We start from the raw sequence: 24,925 nt of genomic DNA on the forward strand, positions 1-24,925 counted from the left end.
AGTTAGTTTCAGATAAGGTCACGCATTTAGTGCTTCTGTGAAGGTTAGGTACATCAAAAATACAAGTCAATACACACTTCAACATCTCAATGCAAGCAGGGCTCCAGATAAGGACCGTATCGACGTATGCACAATATGGTAGGAAATAATTTAGAAAACGTAGCAGATACGCACCACAGCAATGGTGTACGATCTTAGAATCGTTTACAGACGTATTTATCTAAAACATATCAATCTGATATCAAGCAGTGTCCCACATTTGAATTTACGTGATATATACATATTGTGGTTTCCCTTGCCATGTTTTGGGAATTGTACCACAGCGAATCATCTCAGTTAAATTTGATTGGCCAAAATTGTGCATGTGTATTAAAACATGGCGGCGCGGAATCAAATCACAAGTTTCTTTTAGAAACAAGACTGTGATCTGACGACTTGTAAAGGGTCAAGTAATCAAATTGCTGTACGAATAATGAAGGAACTGTTTACCAATATCACTTGTTCGTCTTATCGCAGTCACACTCCAATAAATCCCTTTCAGTACTCTAAATGTACTCTTAAGTTTTTCTAGTACTCCTATACTGAAAAATAAGGAGTACATACTCCTGATGTCCAAAAATTATCTGGAGCCCTGTGCAAGTATAGGCCTGCCTATTACAGTCATTGACAGAATGAAACTAAAGTTACTTCTAATTTCCAATATTTCTATGTTCTAATTACACAGTATTAAAGGGTTTCTTTCTCTTTATCAATACAATTAACCTGTCACCATGACCACTGTCAAGGTTTGTTCAATGAAGTTGCATACACTTAGAACTTTTGAAGTCGATTTTACACTGAAGATGTTAAAGAGTGACATTTACCCTTAAACCAATTAAATGCATATTAAATTGACATCACAACACACATTACTTCATACCCTGTTTCCTAATTTAATTCTCAATGTCATATTTTACAAAGTAAAATAGATTTTGATTACGAGATGGTACAAGTAACGTCCCTTGCTTCCACAACAGTATGGCTGCAGTTATCTCCCTTATATTAACGTCAGCGCCCGCACGGTGTCAGGCTTTCAACATCACATCACGGAGCAGCGATAAATTGTATTGAAAATGTCATCAAAAGAGGTTTCAGAGCAAACCGACGTGAAACCGAAATGCCAGAAAGCTGGACTAAAGATGATGGAAGCCCTAGAGTCACTAAAACCTTCTCCACGGACGTCTACTAACGTTCTCTCACCGCAGACTAGGCAAACCATGTCGTCTGGTAGCCCGCCATTACATCATGCATCAGCCAACAACATGGAACGGAGCACACACGCCCTCGAAATTGCAATGTGCCGAATTAGAAACGAAATGAAACGTCTCAGGTTGGAAGCTAAGAGTGTTACTCTGGCGAAGGAAGTGGAGCGCCTTAGACAAGAGTTGGAAGTTAGTTAATCTACGCGGCAACGCGACGCAGCCAAACAAGATGGTGGCCAGTGAGATGCCGACGGCAGTCAAGTGGCTCAGGGTGCAGGCAATATACATGCTTCAGAACCTGTTTCGGGTAAGAAGAATACTAAACTAAGAAAATTAACAGACTACTCATGGGTAGATTCCCTCCATAATATTGACAGAAAAGCTGCTCGTATTGGCAATGGCATTATATTAGGCCTTGACCTTGACAACATAAAAGAATCGGGTGTTTTGGGTCAGTTGTCTCACTTGTCCCCGGAAAGGTGGATCTATGCCAGTATTGGTGTGCTAAAGGACATGATAAATGCCAGCGAACTTGACATGCCCAGTGTTATGGGGTACCTGAAATACATGCAGGACATCTCACGATTAGCATCGAAGTACGAGTGGGCCAGTGTACTTTTGTATGATAATGAGTACCGTGAGAGACGGTATGCTGAAGGATTTCAGTGGGGAGCACCTTATCAAGAAATACGTGACTTTCAGTTATGGCCGAAACGAAATTCAAGCACGGAGAGGGCTATGAAACAAATGAATCGTGCACGTGAAAGCAACACAAATCGACGCCAGAGATCACGTGATCCGTTCACAAATGACAGTAGAGAAATTTGTCGACGATTCAACTACAGTCGTTGTATGCAAGGAGAGTGGTGGAGACTGGCACATGTATGCAGTATCTGTCAACTGACAGGTCATTCTGCCCACCAACACAATGCAGGTGCTCCTATTTTCAGAAGCCTGCCTGGCCACAACAGTGGTCACTCAGAGGGTAGGAGTGCTGACCATGAATCAAAAACTTTCACCAAACCCAATAAACACTCTAAAATATGAGGCTTGGAATCTCATGTTACCACAAGATGACCCATATAGAGATTATATTTTGTCAGGTGTGAAATATGGATTTAAATTAGCGGACCATTCCATTACGTGGAGTGTTTACATATAACAAATTGTCAGGAAACAGAAAAACAGATTAAAGAAGAATTGTCATTGGGTAATTATGTGATATCCAATTCCAAACCCACAATTGTGAGCCCTTTGGGTGCAATCTCTAAAGACAATGGTAATGTTCGTTTGATACACGATGGAAGTGTTCCGCACAATACAGGTATGAACAGTTATATGGTAGATTGTGAGTGTGAGTATATGGACCTGAGACATGCCCTCAAAAAATCAAGACAGGCAGTTACCTAGCAAAAGTGGACTTAAAGAGCGTTTACAGATCTGTCAACATACACCCCAGTAATTACGTGTTTACAGGATTATACTGGCTCTTCGAGGGCGGGTCTGATATAACATACATGTATGACAGGAAACTTCCGTTCGGTGCATCTAAGAGTTGTCGAATCTTCCAAACTTTGAGTGCATCTGTGTATCGAATAATGAAAAAACAATATAATGTGGATGTTATTGCGTATATTGACGATTTCCTCATTATCTGGGACTCACTTGAGGAATGTTCTTAAGCTCTATCTCGTTTATTTGGTTTGTTACGTAAACTCGGATTTATGATAAACTGGAACAAGGTAGATGGGCCGTGTCCGGGCATTGTGTTCCTTGGAATTGTTATTGACACACAATGTTGTACATTATCCCTCCAACAGGATAAGTTGCATTCATTCTACCAAGAAATCGACTCCTTCTCTAAGAGAACCAGGGCCAGTAGGCGGCAGCTAGAAAGATTGGTCGGACAGTTAAGTTGGGCAAGTATTAGATGGTCATTCAGGGTGGGTGCACATGCTTGCGCTGTGTATTAGATCTGAAGAATGCTATTAAGTCTCAACATGGAAAATTCAAACGGGATGATAACTTTCATGCTGATGTTGATTGGTGGTTGTGTTATTTGAAGCAATACAACGGCACAACTAAGTTCTTAGACAAACGCCCTGTACAGAGTGTGTTCACGGATGCATGCAATGAAGGTGCTGGAGGTCAATATAATGGGGACTTCTATGTCAATTGGAAAGCGGACATGAGAGAGATAAGTGACCTTCACATCAACGTTAAGGAGACTCTCGCCATCATACTGGCTGTGAGTAGATGGTGTCATGACTGGCAGAATAAGAAAATAGTTGTAAAGACTGACAATCAAGTGGCAAAGGCCTTTATAAACAAAGGGTCATGCAAAATACCAATAGTTATGAACGCTAAAAGCGAGCTTAAACTTCTCTCTTTGTGCAGATTACATTCCAGGTCATAAAAACACTTCAGCAGACTATATTTCCAGACTGCATGAACCAGGCCGATTGTCTGAAGTTTTTGACTTGTTACTACAGGTTTTGCTTGTTTAACTCTGATGTACATTTATCACGTTGCCATATATCTGATGATTTTATTGCTTCTAGATGGGGAAGCAGTCTCTCGCCTTACGCCGCAGGGGTGGTCGGAGTTATGTCGCAGGGGGACTCAGCTGAAGTGCCTACTGAATTTCTGTGATATTACAGGTCTACAACCAGTGCCCATGACTTGTGAACATGTGTCTCTATATATGTGGCTTTTATAGTAGATATCAAGAAGATGAAATACTCCTCAATTATACAGTATTTGTGTGCTGTAACAAATTTACATAAGGCAAGTGGCCTTGAAGATCCAATGTCAGCAGATTGGCGTATATATCACTTGCTAAACTAAAAGGAGTCAAACGGGAATTGGGAGACTCCCAGTCTGGTGCCACTCCGATCACCCCCGAACACTTGTTAATTCTAAAGAATAATCTGAACTTACTGACATTGTGTGGCTCATCTGTGTGGGTAGCGTGTGTTTTGGGCTTCTATGGAATGTTGCGCCCAGGAAACTTTTTGTGTGGATCAAACTTTGATCCCTGTAAGCACATAACTGTACTTGATGTGTTTAAGAAGCAGAGGGGATATCGTGTCCCTGAAAAGGACTAAGACGCTGCAGTTCCGAGACAGGCTGTTGGACGTATTTCTACCAGATACTGGTAAACACCCCTTGAATCCAGCGACGGCTATGGAACGTCTATTGCAGCATCATACAAACTTTTCATCATCACAGCCGCTGCTGTGCAACAAGGACGGCTCTCCTCTAGCATATAGTACCTTCATGGAGACTGTTCGAGGACGTCTCTCCTCTAGCATATAGTACCTTCATGGAGACTGTTCGAGGACGTCTCTCCTCTAGCATATAGTACCTTCATGGAGACTGTTCGAGGACGGCTCTCCTCTAGCATATAGTACCTTCATGGAGACTGTTCGAGGGCGTCTCCTCTAGCATATAGTACCTTCATGGAGACTGTTCGAGGACGGCTCTCCTCTAGCATATAGTACCTTCATGGAGACTGTTCGAGGACTGCTCTACCTTCTCTAGCATATAGTACCTTCATGGAGACTGTTCGAGGGGCGGCTCTCCTCTAGCATATAGTATCTTCATGGAGACTGTTCGAGGACGCTCTCCTCTAGCATATAGTACCTTCATGGAGACTGTTCGAGGACGTCTCTCCTCTAGCATATAGTACCTTCATGGAGACTGTTCGAGGACGGCTCTCCTCTAGCATATAGTACCTTCATGGAGACTGTTTGAGGGGCGGCCTCCTCTAGCATATAGTACCTTCATGGAGACTGTTGGAGGAGGGCTGCTCTCCTCTAGCATATAGTACCTTCATGGAGACTGTTCGAGGGCTCTCTCCTCTAGCATATAGTACCTTCATGGAGACTGTTCATGGAGGACGGCTGCTCTCCTCTAGCATATAGTACCTTCATGGAGACTGTTCGAGGACGAGCTCTCCTCTAGCATATAGTACCTTCATGGAGACATATAGTTGGAGACTGGATGGGACTGTTGGAGGGCGGCTCTCCTCTAGCATATAGTACCTTCATGGAGACTGTTGGAGGACGGCTCTCCTCTAGCATATAGTACCTTCATGGAGACTGTTCGAGGACGGCTCTCCTCTAGCATATAGTACCTTCATGGAGACAGTAGTAGAGGGAATGATTGTACGGGACCAAGTCCAACAAAAGCCTCTGCAAAGCCTTATTCCCCAAATAAGGCTTTGGTCGGACCCTTAGCTCTTGCTACCATTACCCCTACTATAAAAAAGTTTGGGACGCTAGCGGGATGCGAACGCACCTCTTAGCCGCACCACTTAACCGACTGAGCTACCGGGGACATTGCTGAAAGTATGTTGGTATCCTGGGATTGTATTATCTGGGCTGCGTCTAACGTGCCGCTATGACATAGAAAGATAGAAAGGTTCTAAAAAGTAGTAAAATGTCCCCGGCAGCCACAATTCCCCAAGGGTGAAATCGAAAGATGATGTTGCGCTTCCTCCCCTTGGGAATTGTGCCGGCTGCCTTTCTCTCACCATGAGAGTGCCCCTCTCAGCTAAGTGCTTTAAGCGACCCAACTGATATGATCTTGATTCCTTACCGAAACACCTCACATCACACAAAGTTGCAAGGAATCTCCTGAGGCAAAGGCGGGATCTTAACCCACATGTATAGCTCGGCGCCAAACTATACATAATGGGCGCACCACTCAACCGATTGAGCTACCGGGGACATAGCTGAATCATCTCTCGGTTTAACGGGTCTATCCTGAACTAGCACTTTCCTGATCACGTGACACTATGCGGTAACACTGTGTCGCACGGCACGATCAATAATTCTTCTCTTACAAAGCCTCTGCCCGCCCATCCCTCAAGTAGTACAAGTTAGGCTCGCCTGCTTTAATGTCCACTTTATCTATGTTGTAAGTTTTGACTGACCATATAGGATCGGTGGCTCGCTCGCTACGGCTATCACCCTCGTGTTCCCCGGCTGGTATAGATACCTCACTAGGACCCTGTCTGGTATCTGTTTCTCCTTCCCACGCAAAGGAGCGGCCGACTGTGCAACTATTGATTTTAGTTTGATAGCGTCTGCCGGCTTTTTACCGGTGAGACGGGTGACTTCATGGTTGATTGCCGACACCACCTTAGGTAACCTCGTGACCCATTCAGTCGATCGCTTCCCGGGTGGCCATCTCTCTCGCATACTGATGTCCGAATAAGCGCTCAGCCAAAGTCCTATTAAATCTTTCAACTATGGCTTGGCTGCGATGGACTCCGCCCGTGCCACGCTTCTGACCTTTGTATCGTGTTTGGCTAGCAGTTGTGACACGGCACCCATGAACTCCCGCCCTGGGTCAACTTGCAGCTCTGTTGGCCACGCCAGCGGACTGGCGCTTGTATATACGTTCAATCCTCTGGCTACCTGGACCGAATCTTTCGTGGTCAAGGGTTCGGCTTCCTTGTAGCGACTGGCTACATCCACGACTGTTAAGGCATACTTGTACCTTTTATCGTGGGTAGGAACAGTAGGTCTGCCTGGTGAACGCTTATTAGGTATGTTAATACCGAACTTCCTTCTAGGCACGTAGCGTGGTGGTGGCAAATAGATCTGCCACAGGGCTTGTTTTTCAAGCCACGCTTTGGCTTCCTCCGGCGCGTACTTTCAGGCCATTTTAGCCAGCTTATCTACAGCGCTAGCTCCTTTCCAGTACCCACGCGGGCTATAGTAAATAGCCTCAAACTTTTTCTGGTTCCGTGACATATATATATATCTATGTTCTTGGTTCAATTTTTCATGCCCGCATCGCGTGCGTGTTTATCCCATCAATAGCTATCCAACGCTTAGTATCCATAGGCGACACAGGGACGCCTTGTTTATAGTCAGTCCAGATATCCTATGGCCATCACTTCTAAGTGTGTTCATTTTATGTCTAAAGGTGCGGGTCTTGAACAGGGCTTCCTTGAATCTGGCGTGTTTGATGTGTTGTTTAACCACGCACTTCTTAACACCCTTAGCCTTCCGGATCTCACTATTGTCGGCTTTCAGTATGGAGTACATCTTAGGCCTCAACCCTATGTACTCAGCTATGGGTGTGCCAGCACACTCATCCTTCATCTTACCTAGGACCTTTTATTCACCGTGCTGTGTATGGTATGGTCCTTGGGGTAGTCGCTGGTGTCGCATACAAATCGAGGTGTTTTTCATGTCCTCGCACACGCCCTCGGTTCGAATCTCCATCAGCAGGGAATCCGTGTCAGTGTACAGCACTTCACACCTGTCGTCGTACTGTTTCTTAAGCTCGTTGTAATAAAAGTCGCACATCAGGTGTTTGGATAAATCGAGGATGCTCATCCCCACGTAAACAGGCCGGTTGAATTTTATGTGGCTTTTCTTCATGTGTAGGGCAACTAGGTCATCGGTGAATATCTTGCTACGGTTGAATGCCGGACTGGCTATCAGTCTCCTGAGCTTGTCTTCCTCATTCGAATCGAACCAGCTTCACGGTCGCGCTTCCTCAGGTTCTCCATAGTCTTACCGAACACCGAAGTTGTTCATGAGCTTGTAGAGGTTTTTCTCAAAGTCACTGGTGGCAAGCTGGAGGTCTGTGTTCATTCTGATGTAGGGTTCCATCCATGGGCTCTGGTCGAACATTAGCACCCTGTGTATTTTGGTCAGCCTCATACCCAGCGCAGGTACAGCTGTAGGTTGCGATAGTGAACGATGTACTTGGTCTTATTCATTAAGTTAGGCACGAAGTTTTTCAACGTCTGTCACCCGCCCACCTAACAAGTTATGTTGGTACTCAGACATCCAGTCTGGGTTAACCCTCATACGCTCGGGGCCAGGGGTAGCTGTTGTGTGATGTGTGTAATACCTTGGGGTATTCTAAGTCAACCTCGAGGATATAACCTTTGTTTGAATCTGGTGCGATGCTCATAACATCGACCTCCTGTGGCACCCATTCAATCCCCTGTGGGTAGATACTGGCTCATAGCCCAGCCATACAGGTTGTTGGCGCCGAGGTAGAGAATGTGATTGGTTGGCTTGCTAGGGTCGTAACCCTTCACGTATTGATTATTTGCTTTCATTTGTATCGCTTGGTTGCCATGGAGATCCCGCCGCAAGCCTTTCTCAATGAATAGGTGCATGTCATAATCTGTAAGCAATTCCAACTTAACTCCGGTCTTTTTAAGCAAGGCATCCCACGACAGACCTGGGCTGGTGTAATACCACGCGGGTCGAAGTTTATACTGCTTGAAACATGTCCGCCTAAACGTCTCAAACACGCCGGGCTAACAGCAGTACATCTGTCCTCAAGTACAGGTCGTGATAATCCCCAGGTTCTTACAACCCAGTTTATTCCATATGTTAATCGCGTGCGAGTAATCGCCTTGGGATATTTCGAAGTCGGTCAGATTGCTGTAAAATTCTCTGATGGGAGGTAGTCTGGTCTCGCGAACTTGGGCCAACTATCCATGTACTCATAGGGTACACACCCTTCCTCATAAGCAGGGGTCTAGTCTCGCCGCCTGTGTATCGGTCGGTGATAGGGAAGGTATCGCTGGCCTTGACCAGACTGTCTAATGAAGACAATAGAAATTGTACTGAATCTATAAACCTAAGGCCGTTTAAGCTGAAGGAGATGTATCTCTCCATGTTGTTGGGGATGCACGTTATATTACCATCGATTTTGTGCGATGGCCTGCATGATCAAATGAGAGTCGCACCCTCTCAAGTTGTGAAAGACAACGGGATGTTTATTATCTTAGGGTTGATTCTAAGCTTGAGGTTACATCGCTGCTGAGAGCGCCTCTATACTTACCGGTTACGTGACAGTGATCTCTCACGGAATCACCATTCAGTGGTGAGTCGCACACGTGACAATTAGTGCTACAGGCGTGAGCTAGTCGGTCGGCTCGGGTCATACGCATGGGAGCGACTCTATACAGTGCATTCCTAATAATTTTTCTTCCTCCTGCAAACACTTTAGAAACCTTTCAGCCGCCGGGACCCCTGTACACTACCGAGCTTTCGCTTCCCCATCACAACGGATCGACCACGATCCAAACCCACAGGCTTCATGCTCCTGTGTTTTGAGTGTGGTTGGGTATCCCCAACAACCTTAATAGGTTTGACCAAGGCTTCAAAGTCGGCGATATGATATAAGGCACAGACATTTGGTTCTTGTGGTTGTCGAATTTTAGGATATTGTCACCTTCCTTGGGCATGTCGACCGATATGGCCGTCTGCCCCACACCTTGGCAATCCTCCCGGTGGGATTCTAATAAATCAGCTTGGCTGAAACCCGTAGGCATCGCACACAAAAAGTTTTTCCCAACGTGTTTCGACTGGTCGAGTGCAACAACCGGCTGAGATGTTTTATCCACGTAGTGATACTTTTCACCTCGTTGGATCATGAATATATTGATAACTTGACCCCCAACGATGGGCTGACCCTGTGTACTATTGTTGTGTTACCTTCGTGCCCAAAGACATTTATAGCTAGATTATTCTGTTTTTCTACTTTAGTGATCTGGGATATGGGGGTTGGTTCATCTATACCATCCCAGTTGAGCCCATCATCTTGGGGATAGCTAGAAAGCCTGTCTGAATGAGTGTCAGCTGGAAACAAGGCTGACCTGATAGCTACCCTCAGGCAATCGCCTCCTCTATTCTTGACGCGTTTACCATGGCCTGTTTTTTCCTATAGTAGGGGCAAGTCTAGGTATGACCCGCCTCTTAACGGCATCGTAGTTAGCTATGTCTAGATAGACATTATCGATTTTATCTACAGCCCACCCGACCCCAAGTGTGTGTAGCGTTCTAGGTATTCCTCAGATTCGCTGAAAACTGGCATCGATCGATGCGCCTATGGTCTCTGTATGGACAACCTCTTGCCTACCTCTGAAGTAAGGCTGAACGTACTCAGTGACCCCTCCCCCAACTTGCTTATCGAGTGATATTTTAACTGTGATCTGAAACTTGATGCTTCCCAGACTGGTTAGTTCCTGATTTATTTTATCAGCTATCAGTGGCTTAATATCTGTAATGTCTATGTTCCTATCAACATGCATGCGCCAGCCTCTTAAATAATTACCTACAGCGCGCTCAGTGGGTATGAACTGTAGGTCAATAGCTCTATTCTGCCGTAACAGTTCTACAAGCTGTGGTTTTGTCATATGGGAATACCCACCTAACCCCAAATCACGTACCTGGGTTTTTAATTGTTTTACAGTGGGAGGTTTTGCTACGGGGGCATGTGATAACAATGTAATTAACCCGGCTCTCCCCAGGTTTGAATAACCCGTGAACCCAAGCTGTTTTGCTTGAGCTTTTAATTGTTTTACCGTGAGAGGAGTTTCTAAACCTAGTAATCTCAACAAGGCTGGCTTCGTGATTCTAGAATACCCTATCACACCTCTCTGTCTGGCGATTTGCTTAAGCTCACAGATAGTAGTCATAATTGCGTACACACCTAAGAGAATTAATGTCTAATTGGACCACAGTAAAGGGAGGTAACTCATAAAAATATAGTGAGGTTGTTTCAATCCAGTACTCACTACACTGTTATCTTGAGAAGCTTCACGCTCTTTTATGTAGGCCTTTTATTCTCGTAGATGAGGTGATGTCTGACTACGTTGCAGCTCCGTGAGCTTTACATAAACAGTAGTGCCCTTTGACCCTATACCACACACAGAACACGTAGTTCGGGCTTCCCATGTGGAAACAACAGTACCCCTGAGTCCTGCATCTCCTATCACAGGCTTCTTTCTTCCCCATAAGTATGTATTCAAGCATCGGTATGGAGCAGGTCTCATGTTTAGCATACTTATATGAGTATTTAGTCTAATTGTTTCAAGAACCAACGCAGTCGCTGCAATACCCAGCGCTATGAATACCAGTTCACGGTCCATTTGCCCCTTGGATGGTGTGTAGTACTGAGCGAGTGTGGGTTTATTCAGTGGTTCCAATTGTTTACCAGTTAATAAGTAGTATTCTTTCGCTGCATCGTCGACATCGTGGAATGTTTGAACGGCATGGTTTTCACGCCTGAGTTGTTCGTTAATGTAATCGATCCTCTGGAGCGCGTTTTTTAGCCGCACTCAGCCTGTTCTGTTTGTAATTTCTCAATAGCGAGATCGTGCGCTTCCTCTTTTCCTGTATTTCAGCCTGCGTGTGACTCTCTCGTAGTTTCGGAGAAGAGGAAATTACTCCCCGAAAATGCTAGGGCATTCACTAACGCCCCACCAACCATCATGGCAATCGTAGCCATCCTATATTTACTTCATAATATTTTCAGGTAGTATCCCTTGTTTTACTAGGATGTCTTTTGTAGCCATCGCCATACCAAGGTTCATTATGAGCATACCCATATCCTGCAGGTTGAAATCTAGCTTGATAGTCGGTTGTTTAAGCACCATTTTAGTCAACCGAAGGCATATCCCTACGGCTAGACTGGCGACCACTGTGGCGTGGTATGCGTCGTTGACGAACGTTTTCCCCTCAGACATTATGTATATGATATAAAAATATTAAATTATAACATGATATGCGGGTTGACCTCTAATTGTGGGGTCTCCCTGGGATCCCTGTGTCGTGTATATAACCACGAGATAGCCACGGCAGCAGTTGCGCATACAACTAACAAGAGTCGCTCCGGGTGAGTCACCCTGATAATTTTATGTTGGTTACACCACCGTTTTTTACCGGCAGCTACTCTCTTAGGATTCTTCTGCCGGGTGACTGTGGGAGGGGTCACCTCCCTGGAGGTTTCCTCCAGTTGTTGGGGTGGGGTCTCCTCTGAAGGTGGGGTCTCCTGTGCAGCATCCATCTATACTATTATTATTATTTTTCCTCTCAAATTGACAATGCTTTGCCGTAATAATCGCCGCCGTCACCGGGGCTAACAACATACCGTATTTGTGGTACAGCTCGCAGCTAATAGAGCTCAAGGCGTGTTCGATAAAAGGGTCTTTCTCAAGGTCTTCCCACAGGTAAAGTCGGCGCTCCGGGGGGATGGGAAGAAAGTATGACGCAATACCAGTGTATATCTGGGTCATAGCCGATCCTATTGTTTTTGTCATTTCTGAACCTAGTCTAGCCTCGTATCTAGCGTACAGTTTATCGATTTCTTCAGCTGACATTTTAAGAATTTTATCGGAAGTGTAGTCCCCAAAGTAATGTTTGGCTTTGCCGCCAACAGCCAACGCCATCAGTTTCTCTCGCTTGTCATCGTCCACCTGTGATGATTGGGGTACCAACAATTGTTCGAGCAGTTCATCACACTCCATCTTATAATGTAACAAGTAAGTTTTAGTTTTAACAATATAATACCCGATGCAGGCAAAACACAGGGAAATGAAGGTTAAGTTGCACACGACAAACACTTCAAATACCATAGCTATAACTAAATGCTAAGTATTTATACTAAGCATTGCTAAGCATTGCTAAGCATTTACTAAGCATTTGCTAAGCATTGCTAAGCTAAAACACCCTATAGGCTACTGGTTGGTCGGTCTTGAGCACGAGCTTAGCGTGTTTAGTTTCAGCGAGCTGTTTCTTCACATGTGCCCGTTCTAATTTACTCATCACATCGTTCTCTCTCAAACACTCCTCGAAGCGAATCCCTGTCCTTGCAGTGAAATAAGGCCACCCATCGCGTCTGCTCCCTTAGGTCTTTCAACACCGAAGTTGAACTTCTGCGCCAGTACCCAGACGCTGTGATTTGGCGTGTCGGCCAGAGAAGGCCAGGTACGATAGCATGTCTCTCTTTTTGTTATCTCACGATTAAGCTGCAGTCATCCAGTATGAACAACGCCGACTCCCCTTTAAATTTCATATGGTAAGCTTTCAACCAGTCCTGCAGACGTGGTCCCGGTCGACTCTGTGTACGGCCCGGTCCGGTCATCACCCAAGGTCTTTCCGTACGCGTTTTATTCATGCTCAGAGTAGGGCACATGATAACGATGTGGTCGAACACATCCCTGTAGTACCCTCCAACATATCCAACACGAAAACGGTCTTCCCACAGCCAGTCTGCCCGCACACACCATGGCGCAGTGTGGGTCGCGGGGGTAAATCAGTAGATGGCTTGCACGAATCTCCCATTGTCTATGTTAAGTTGCGCGTCCATAATCACGCACAGATATAATTTCAACTTGCCAGCGGGTTGAGCCTTCTTGGTAATCTGGATAGTAATCCCTTCGCTGCCATTGTCTATGCGGCGCCCGCTACCGTGCAGTTTATCGCCATCCGTGGATCGCATGTCCAACCACAGCTGCACTTGGTGGCCAGGTATTCACCCGATTTGCATGGAGGATAGGTCCAGGTCCTTGGTTATGTATGGATGTTTGCTCGGCAGCTTTTTATCTCATCCCACTGCTGGTATGGCCTCATACCATGACTGAACAGCTGGTTGGGCACCCTCTATGGTCACTTCCACCTTTTCAATCTCGGGTTGAAAACTTCTTCGCTGTCCCTCCGAACGCTCTCGTAATCCTCCACGGGGACCCACCAGGATGCCTTTCATCGATCGCGCCGCACGCGTTCAGGTTGATATTCCACACAGTGTCGCTCTTATCTCGCACGCGACTGATCTATGCCTCAGTATGCGTCGTACAGGATGGCCATCTTCCCAGAGTACTGGCTTCAACCTGCCTGGCCAGCTCCGGCTAGTGACCATGTCGAACTCCAGAGAGATGTTGTCTATGGTGTAACTGGCCTCATCACCGCTCTCTCGGCGACGCACTACTTTGCTGTAGTCGTTAAACGTTAGCTCGTGATTCAAGCCTATCACCCAGCTGCCTGGTAAAACGGCGCGTGTCCCGTGAGCAACTCGAAGTCGAAGCGCACGCAGAACCTGTTCCCGTGATGCTTGGGCGATGGCCTTTTCACCGTCCGTGATCTTGGATAACTGGTCTGCCGTGGAAGGTATACCCAACCACGCAACCGGTCGATTTGTTGATACCCTGGTACACGCCATTGACACGTTCTCCTCGCTTCCAGAGATCCCCGTAGCAGTGAAACACGCCGCTGTCGCCGATGCTCAGCACCTAGTTACCGCTGATCTTGATGGTGGTTTTCTTGATAATGGCTCGACCTACGTTCCGCACTAGCTCACGCTTGTCGTTGTCGGAGGTCAACGTGATGTTGAACGCCAGTCGAACCGTGCCTGGTACAATGAGGTCATTCTCGCCAAGGTTTGGAAATCTAACCAGCAGAGTTTGGTTCTGGTCTATCTTGCTGGGATTGTTGGTGATGGTCACCGACTGGCGACGGCTCTGGCTTCTAGAGGCTCTCTTGATCTTCTGAAAGGATCTAGTTTTCTACCGCACATTGTTATATAAATGAAATATATAAGTTTTAATACTAAATAATGGCTGAAGGCGGTCATGAAGACATACCTATGGATAATATGTGGGATAATACCCAGGCATTCGAAGATGATGAAACCTCATTCTCGCAAGGCAACGAACTAGTGCAGCAGGCCGTCAACGGGTTTTATGATGGTTTAAAAGGGGATAGAAATTACGTGAGAGCCGTTGGGGCGAGACTATTCCAAGTTTTTGTTGATGGCAATGGCACGCTCGCGACTGAGGGGTCGCCCGGAGATTGATCTCATGAATAAGCGACGAGAACCGCTTGCCTTATCAACACTCACCAGTCGCCATGGGGTGACTTTATTCGCTGATGAACTAGGCTTCATAGATTACGGGGCGACGGCCTAAAGCCCTTCCCATTCAAGATCTGCAAGACATCAGGGCCACATCGATCAAGATATGACTGATAACATTGAAAAGCTGTTGGCCACCTACCATAACAAACCCTTACCCGGTTAGAATTTACCGCCGGGAACTACGGGGGCTGGACAAGGCCATGCAAACCATTCGCGGACATCTCGCGGAACAACACGCCAAACTGGACGCCGATAGACGACCACATCGCCCATGAAAAGGCCAAACTCGGTGAAACGGAGGATGAGTCTCTGAAAGCCACCATCGAGGAACGAATACGTAGTTTGGAAGATGAAAAGAAGACCCGCTAGAAACGGCATCCTCCTTCCGAGACCAGCTTCGATCCCAGGTCAGCCGTGGTGCGGAAACCGCTGATAGAGTCCTCCACCAAGACACCACGTTAGCTGACAGGATTCGGATCCTGTTCCGGAGCAAGGGATCACCATCGCCAGCATTCTGACCGCATTGGGGTTCATCATATCAACCCTGGTAGTGTCATTGAGTGGGGTACCCCCACACCCCAAGTGGCGGCGCACACCACCAAGTGGTGGAGTCAAAGACTGGATAAAAACTCGGGAGGCCCTGGCTAAACTGGCTGGTAAGGCTGCGAAGCCCTGCCTGGCATCCTGGGTAGCATCGCCCTCGTGGTTGTTGGGCTCTGGCTAAAACTGCCACGTGGCTCAGTCAAAACCTGTGGGCAGCCATCGCCGCCGTGGTGGGTCTGGTGTACGAGCGGCTAAGGAAATTTTAACCAAATAAGTCCCAAAGCTACCCGCCAACCACCAGGGCTGTTTTAACGATCGATGTGCTGTGAACCCACAGTGGGTGACCCCACAGGGGTGTGTGTTGAATCCTAGGCTCGGGGGTGGCGCTTACTATACCCGCTTTCACCCGGTCGGGTGGTGGGGACGCGGGGACGCGTTGACATCGAGGTTGACGCCCAACTTTTGACCCGCCGTGGCTATGACTATTTCGTTGTTGTAGCCCACTACTTTTTTACTCTCAGTTGCATATCGCCGAGCCATGTACAACCCCACGTCGAAGACGAGTCGACTTCGACCTGGCATATTCCAACACGCTTTGGTAGCGCTTTGATGGCACTCGGTAGATCAACTGGAGCATTGATAGCATCCTCAACGTTTACAACGAACTGTTTCTGAGCCGCCGTAAGCAGTCCCCCTTACCGAGGATATTGAACGCTGCGGCGTCCGCGCACCCAACAGCTCTACACGCACGCTCGAATCGAAGTCGTTTAACCTGATTACCCCGCACGAAGTAAACCCTTTCGATGTGTCCAGCATGAACTTTTTCCAGTCATCCGCTGCCCCTGCTCAAACCTCCAGACTCTGTAATCCTTACTGTTGTCGAAAAGCCATGTAACGGTCATCCCACTCGCTGGTTGTGAGGTGATGATACCACTCGTAATCCCATTCTTTCAACTTCGCTGGCTTCCACGAGGGGTATATTGTGAACGATGGGGATACCCAACCCATGGTTCGGTCCCGCAAACGCCAATCCGCTTCGTGTTTAGTTCGAATTCGTTGCAAATACGCTCAGAGGCCCGCCTATCGTATTGGTTGTTTACTGCATTCCACGCTTTTCCTGTGGGAGCGGGGCTGATCTCTTTGAGGATACGCCTGACCTGGTAGTACACGTGAAACGTGAACACAGACTGACTCAGCGGTCCACGCCGAAAGTGTCGGTCAATGTCACACCACACCCCGTTGTAGCGCACTTCACACGAAGTTGAGTTGATTCTGCCAGAACTGCATCGGTTTGTTGAACCAAGCGTGAACTACCTTAGCGTTAGTCACCGAAAACTTATACTTATCAAACACATCTATGAACTGGGCGTCGAAATACAACCCGCAGCCATTAACGATCTTCATGTGGGGAAATCTACGCCCAGTTTAGGGTAAAACACTCCAGGGGAGTACATTTTAAAACTATTATATAATGAGCATATATACTCTAACATGCACATAACACTTCCAGGAATAACTAGCGGTGAGGCCGCTCAGCTGACGACGCGATCGATAATACGCCGGGTCAACTCGAAGTAGCACTGTGCGATATAACCTACCTACCGCGATGGACTAACATCAACGCTTAGCAACAATAAACTGTTCAGTAGGTGGTGCTCGCAACCAGATAAGTGCCGGCTACTACAGCGCAGGTTCTCTCCTAATTTAACGAGGTCTTCAAACCCATAGGAGCCGAACTCAAGATGAACGACTCAAACGGCACAGTGGTGTTAATCAACAACGGAAGAAACTCCTTGAGACTTGGCCGACCATTGGCGAGGACACTCGGTATGCAGCCTGACGAGATAAAACCAACGACTACCACCACAGGCACTAAGTTACCCGACCTAGTACCGTATCGAGAGCTGTGCATTCATCTCAGCCAGGTTAGCACAACTGACAACATTCAAGGGGGTCACCCTTCCACTATACTGAGAGCTGTACCGGTGAAAACGGAGAAATACAACGACGGTAGAACTGAATCGTTTTCACCTCGGCAGTATAAGAGGTTAACCCAGGGCAACATCCCTGAGCTGATAATATCGGTGTTAGATATAAATCATAATCCCGTGAATATAGGATACCTTAGCATAACGCTGCACATAAAATGACCAGCGCACAAGGTCCCGGAATGAAGTTGAAAAAATGCATCAATGTGGGGATCTCCGACCTCGGGACACACGCTGATTCGACGACCCGGAGTAGATGGTAAATTGTACTTTGCAACTGAAAACAGCATTTACAAACGCGTTGAAGTCCTCCGTGGTACTAGCAACCTAAGTGATATAGTAGATACCACAAGAGCGCAGTCAACACTAAGTACACCCTTGTCAACACCGGTGATGATAAATGGATGGTATACCCATCGTTCGGAGGCAAACTGTTCGACTTAACCGATGTTGAGAGCAACGTGACGGCTATCACCAAAAATAAGCCATATACACTCGTCTTCACCGATGATGATAAGTGGGTGTTGTTACCCGATAAAGCCGACTGGTTTCTCAATATTAGGCTCGGCTCCCCCCACGCGGTTCACGGATAATAAAGACAACCACCTAAACAAAGTCGTGAACAACGGAACCCTGCTCGTGGCTTTACATCCCGACTCAGAGACGTAAGCGTAGTCATCAGCCCACTCGCGCCAGTATGGCAGCCCACATGCTATCAGGTAAACCGGGATGCAAAACGTGGTATTGCAGTTGGTGTCTGAATTGAAGGCGTGGTCAAGATCCTAGAGAGTCTACCGCGAACTCAACACTGGTCATCCAAGTCTACCTAGGGAACCATCGCGGAATGATGTCGAAATCGTGAAGGGGTCAAACTCCGTGGGGAAACAACAACAGTATCACGCTTGCAACGCTTTACGCGCGGGTGGGTGTCGACTCCAAAACCAGTCTGCAGGGTGTCACCGTGATCGTGGAAGACACGATATCACTAACCAAGATCTTCCTACCCGACAACATACACTTCATGGGGGTGAAGTGCACCCCTGAACTATTATCAGAAAACCAGTTGGAAACTATATTGTAGTAGTATTATAGCAATGACCAGTCATCGCCCCAACACCACGCTTTAATCCACCTAGGGGACACGGAGGGGTTCGACCAGCCTGGTGAGGAAGACACCTTATACATCCTGCACTTGAAAGACAACGTGTATAGGAGGGTGTCGTTATCAGATTTTAAAGAGCCTGAATGGATAGTCAACTTAACCCTCACCTCACCTTATATCACATTAAAGGAACACAGTTATATCTCTGAAATTAAAACAGCGGTATCTTACCCGCGTGTTTCGCTCCTGGCCCTAATACAAGGATGATACTAAGGTCGAAGTTTACCCAATATGTTACAGTCATTCGAGGGGGTGAGTTAAGGTATGACTGCTACGGGCACATAGGGATTCCATCTATGGTACCAGGCTCCACACTTATCATAGACGTCCATATCGACAGAGTTAATAGTAATAAGGAATTACAACAACTTTTACCTGGGGTCAGAGTACTCTGGTATCCCCGAACCTATCGTGAAACGATACCAGATCATCATACAACTGGACCCCTCAAGGGGTTCTATAACCCACTCAATAAACCCTGACGAGGGGCTGTTGTGGCTACAGAGTTACCTATTAAATTCTCACCTATTTTCCTACATGAGGATTTATTCCTTATAAGCCTCAAGTACGTTGATCAACTGTTAACTGAAGCCCAATTAAAAAATATCTCATAAGATATATTATAGGCACACAGGATGGGGCTGTACCCAGTCGTAGAGGAAGTAGCGAAGACCCTGGAAACCGTAGACGGGTTCCGCTTGAGGCAGTTATGCGATGTAAAACGCCAACTAGAACAAGACCGCGACAAGCCGGAAAGCACTATATAAGAAGTACCATAGAGCTTTCAATGCCGTGGACGGACTGATACTACCCTTATGGTAGCCAGCATGGGCCTAGGGGTGGCAGGTGTTGGGTTGTTAGCTACCATCGTGGCCGCACCTATAGTGATGGGGCTCAAATAACAGCTGGGGTGACAGGGTGTTGGGGGTGGTGCTTAAGCTTGTATCCCGCAGACTGCATCGTAAAGCATTGAAGCATAATGAGATCGGGTTCTAGCTGAAGCAAAGCTTAACACTATAAGCGATCTTATTTCCACCGCGACTCACTGACAGTAAGATCTCAGAGGAGGAGTTTCGTTTAGTCCTCTCTGAACTCGCAAAATATCATAGAATGAAACAAGAGATTCGATCCAAGTCTCGTAAGTCTGCTATAAGCGAGGGACGAAAAAAAAAGTACATAGAACAAGGGGTGAAAAAGCCCAGCAAGCCTTTATTACTTAACACCAAAGAGATCATAGGCGATTCACATTAAACTGTTTCATGGAGGTAAACATGGTATAGTGTCATAGCGGCACGTTAGACGCAGCCCAGTATTGGATGATGCAATCCCAGGATACCAACATACTTTCAGCAATGTCCCCGGTAGCTCAGTCGGTTAAGTGGTGCGGCTAAGAGGTGCGTTCGCATCCCGCTAGCGTCCCAAACTTTTTTATAGTAGGGGTAATGGTAGCAAGAGCTAAGGGTCCGACCAAAGCCTTATTTGGGGAATAAGGCTTTGCAGAGGCTTTTGTTGGACTTGGTCCCGTACAATCATTCCCTCTACTACTGAGACTGTTCGAGGACGTCACTCCTCTAGCATATAGTACCTTCATGGAGACTGTTCGAGGACGTCTCTCCTCTAGCATATAGTACCTTCATGGAGACTGTTCGAGGACGTCTCTCCTCTAGCATATAGTACCTTCATGGAGACTGTTCGAGGACGTCTCTCCTCTAGCATATAGTACCTTCATGGAGACTGTTCGAGGACGTCTCTCCTCTAGCATATAGTACCTTCATGGAGACTGTTCGAGGACGTCTCTCCTCTAGCATATAGTACCTTCATGGAGACTGTTCGAGCAATATTGCAGAGACAGGGACTTGCAGCAGACATCACCGGTCACTCGTTCCGACGCCGATGGTGCGACCTGGGCGTTCAACATCGGCATACCTGGAGAGCTGATTCAGGACATTGGGTTCTGGAAGAGCTCAGCATATTTGCGTTACCTTGAGTTCAGTTCTCAGCGCAAATTCAATGCTTTACTGACTTTTGGTACATGTCTACCTGCGAATTAATTAACTTTGAAATCTTTCTATTGAAATTTTGCCTATTTATAACTATCCCCCTTTCACAAATCATTATCTCCTTCATGCCTATTGTATTTGTAACTTTCTTACTTTGGGGTGTGGGGTATCACTTAAGTGTCCGTAAACTTATCTGCCTCGCAGGGTTTCTATATTCACGACACTTAATTGTGTATGCCATTCTTCATTGTATTAAAGTTCCAAAGTTTCTCTTTATATCATCGCATTTGTCGTTTATAGTTCGAGTAAAGGTGAGTATGTTAAAGTCATATTTTACAAAGTAAAATAGATTTTGATTACGGTATGGTACGAGTAACGTCCCTTGCTTCTACAACAGTATCGCTGCAGTTATCTCCCTTTCATTAACGTCAGCACCCACACGGCGTCAGGCTTTCAACACCCAACCCACCCTCCCAGTAGTAATTATTGGTTTGAGGAACTATTTGGGGGTATCACTTAAGTGTCCGTAATCTTATCTGCCTCGCAGGGTTTCTATATTCACGACACTTAATTGTGTATGCCATGCTTCATTGTATTAAAGTTCCAAAGTTTCTCTTTATATCATCGCATTTGTCGTTTAAAGTTCGAGTAAAGGTGAGTATGTTAAAATTCAACTGAAAGAATGTTAGCTCATCCAGTGTTTCCAGTGAGTTTTTCCAATCAGCAGATTTGGTTGTCATGGAAACAGGTGTGGTATGTGCGGGAAAGCAATCAATCTTTTTCCAAATCACATCTAATGTCATTATGATGAATAATCTAACATTATAGAAGTTTTGTTATTAAAACTGCATAAAGTTAAAGGGTATCATATCTGTAGTGTTATCCTCATGTTAATGTTACAGCTTTGTGCCATAAATGAAGGCAGAAATGACCGCGGACAGTTTAAAGAAAACGATTCATTATTTCGACGCATTGTTGTACCGCGCTGTGTTACCTTTACCGATATTGATGTATATTTTTAGATAGTGGATCACGTGCGAGTCACGTGACCGTAACTTCCGGTTAGAATGTCGTCTGCTTGTTTACATTCACGGCGGTAAACAAGATGCCTCCAAAACGAAAAGAATTGGACATTGGCGTAAAAGAATCAATAGTAAAATTGTATGAGCACGGGAAGAAACCTGCAAATATTGCAGAATTACTTGATTTATCGTCATCAACTGTCTATCATGTGATTCATCGGTATAAATCGCGTGGTTCTGTGGAAAACAAGCCAAGAACGGGAAGGAAGAAACTTTTGACTCAGAGTGACTCTCGCAAAACTTTTCGGATTTTAAAAAATTCTCGTCGGCGATCTTTGAAGGATATTACCAACATATTTAATGAGGACAACAACAAGCATGTGTCATACAGAACTGTTCAAAGAAAATTGTTTCTGAAGGATTTTATAGACGTGTAATTCGAAAGAAAATCAGAATCAGGAAAGTGAACATTAAAAATAGATTAGCATGGTGCAGGGGAAAATTACATCGATCTGTGGACACATATTGGAACAAAGTCATATTTAGTGATGAGTGCAAAATGATCATTGATGGAAAGGAAAAAAGTATTCATTTGGAGAAAAGTTGGTGAACAGTGGGCCCCCCAGTGTTTGGGTGTTCCCCAAACCCCTACCCTATCTTTGATGATTTGGGGTTGCATTACATACCATGGTGTGGGAACTGTAGCCGTTGTAGAAGGTAACACAAATGCTGAGAAATATGTTGAAATTATAGATAACAATATTTGGCCAGTTATTGCTCGTCATTTTCCTGATGACCAATACATATTTCAAGATGATAATGCCCCAGTCCATCGGGCTAGAACTGTTCAAGTTTACAAGACAGAAAATAATTTAAAAGGCATGTCATGGCCAGCCCAGAGTCCGGACTTGAACATAATTGAAAATGTGTGGCATAGGCTTAAGAGAGAATTGCAGTGTCGCACCTATCGCATACATTCAAAAGAGGACCTTGCAGCAGCAATTAATGAGGTGTGGACGTCTTTGCCGCTTGCATACATAAGAAACTTGTATTTAAGCATTCGAAAGAGGATACGTCAAGTTCTTGTGTCTAAGGGGTATATCACAAAATATTAGGTAGGTACATTCAAGTTTCTTTGAAATAGTGCAATTAAAATTGAGTTGTCAAATTGCGACAAGCACGCCGCCATCTCGTTTTTGCCTTCATTTAGTAGGTTAATGAGAACTTGATTCATGGGCTTGAACACTTGCAAGATGATTCGGGACAACATAACCATGGTTACTCTCAAGTGCATGTCTGCCCTGTGTATAGTGGGCAAGAAGAGACAAGACATAACCTCAGTAGTAATGTTTTTGTATATCCTGCCTGCAAGACCCTAAAGAATGAATATAAAAATGGTCTTACTCTTAGTCTAGGCTAAGATTTGTCAAGTCTAGATTACCTTTGCTCTTAGATTTTAAGAATTGTTCTGGGCTCCATTTGTATTATCAGTGATTATATTCATTTTTGCTGTATATATATTCAGATCATTTCACTTCTGGGATCCAATGTCAGTCTTGTGTTATAGAGCTGCTATAAACATGATAAAGCATTTGATCCGAAACAAATATGCATTATCGTGATGGCGGAGATATCGCCTCCCCACCAATCCGACATGACGCATCCAATATTTGCATAAATTCGTCAGTGTTTGCAACTACTAGTCGTGAGTGTAACGTAAACAATCATGTGACTGGTATACTCAAAATATGTAGCAGAATCAGGGATACAGCCATTGACATTGCAATGTCAAACTTGTTACAGCAGAGTCGATTTAGACAAAATGCGTCAGCAGAACACTATGTACATGCAAGACAATATTTACTATATTGTTTGTCGTAAAATGAATGCTACCCACAAAGATTGTTTCATGGAAACTTACCCGCGCGGCATGCTGGACGGCTAATCTTTCAGCCGTAAGGCCACTTCGAAATAAGGCAGACGCCATCTTTGAGTCAAACTTCCGTTGTGGATGTTAGAGTTAGCTCCCTTGCACCACAATTCGCACAGCCCTGACCCCACTTTGACAGCTGTAACTGTTATGATACATTTCACGAGAATGGCCACGGGTGGAGCAAAACATACATTGGTACCACCAATCAAATGGTGGCAAAATAGATTTGGGATTTGTTTTGTGAATTTGTCCTTGGGTTTCACCCCCCAAACCCTACCGTACGTGTTACACCAGTAGATGTACATATATATATACATGTGGTATAATACATCGTATTCGGACGACTGTAGCAAGGCAGGTCGCGCCTCACAAACTAGTAAATACTCGGATGACTTGTGTTTAAGATGAAGTTGTCTTAAATAAGTTAGTGTCATGTTGTACAATTGCTCTTGCACTAATGGAGAAAGCACAGTTTGATGGATTTGATTTAAAAGTGTTTAGAATGCATTTAACTTAATTTTCATTTCTTCCTCTCACACTTGAGGATTGCGTTTGAAGCATTGTTCGAAAAGCTATTGTGTTTCTTACAAAAATCCTTACAAGTGACTACAAATGATGTACTAGTATTCATGCTAGCAAGAAATGTTCCAAGTAGAGAGTTCCACACCCAGACACTGTCGAGGGGGTACGCCACTACTCAAACATATATATAGTGGACAATCTGAAAAGACGGGAACGTCACATTTTGGCACCTGACTGAGTAATTTCTCAGTTTATATATTCTATTGTTTACGGTAATATCTTTGTAGAAAGGGATTAAGGAGCATTGTTGACTGGTGAGAATAAACCTGTAAAACAGACATTATTATAAGGTTATGTATAAAAAAACACGTTTTCCCTTTTTGTCAGTCGTTTATATATTTGTTTAGTTTTGTTTATGTATACATCGTAACAGAAATACCGTCGCCCTTGTGCGTGCGCGCGTGTGTGTAAGTTTGTGTGTTAACGTAAACTGTCACCCTTTGTGTTTTAATTCATCAACTGTTGTACCTTACAATATAGACTGTTGTACCTTACAATATAGACTGTTGTACCTTACAATATAGACTGTTGTACCTTACAATATAGACTGAACCTGCTGATGAATGTAAAATAAAGATAAAGTAATCAACCAGATGTACCTTAAACCTAAATATAACGAATAAAATAAACGTATTTGATCACCTGATATATGATATCTTATAACATGTTAGATAACATAACACCTAATACCACATAGTGAAACTTCCAGCACACCTAACACAATATCTTACTACTACACATATATAGAGGTATATCTAATGAGATACAATGCTG

General features: G+C 45.2%; 1 protein-coding gene across 1 annotated transcript in view; it reads right to left on the bottom strand.

Moving 5' to 3' along the window:
• LOC124262777 (succinate--CoA ligase [ADP-forming] subunit beta, mitochondrial-like) overlaps window positions 1-23,709 on the bottom strand; it is a 67,135-nt gene extending 43,426 nt beyond the window's left edge. Inside the window, exon 1 of the mRNA XM_046697318.1 lies at window positions 23,558-23,709. Coding sequence (XP_046553274.1) covers window positions 23,558-23,623 — 66 coding nt within the window. The 5' untranslated portion in view covers window positions 23,624-23,709. The remainder of the gene's footprint in view (window positions 1-23,557) is intronic.
• Between the last annotated feature and the right edge of the window lie 1,216 nt (window positions 23,710-24,925).

The sequence above is a fragment of the Haliotis rubra genome, unplaced genomic scaffold (assembly GCF_003918875.1).
Source record: "Haliotis rubra isolate DU_JTF1 unplaced genomic scaffold, ASM391887v1 Scf855, whole genome shotgun sequence".
Taxonomy (NCBI): Eukaryota; Metazoa; Mollusca; class Gastropoda; order Lepetellida; family Haliotidae; genus Haliotis; species Haliotis rubra.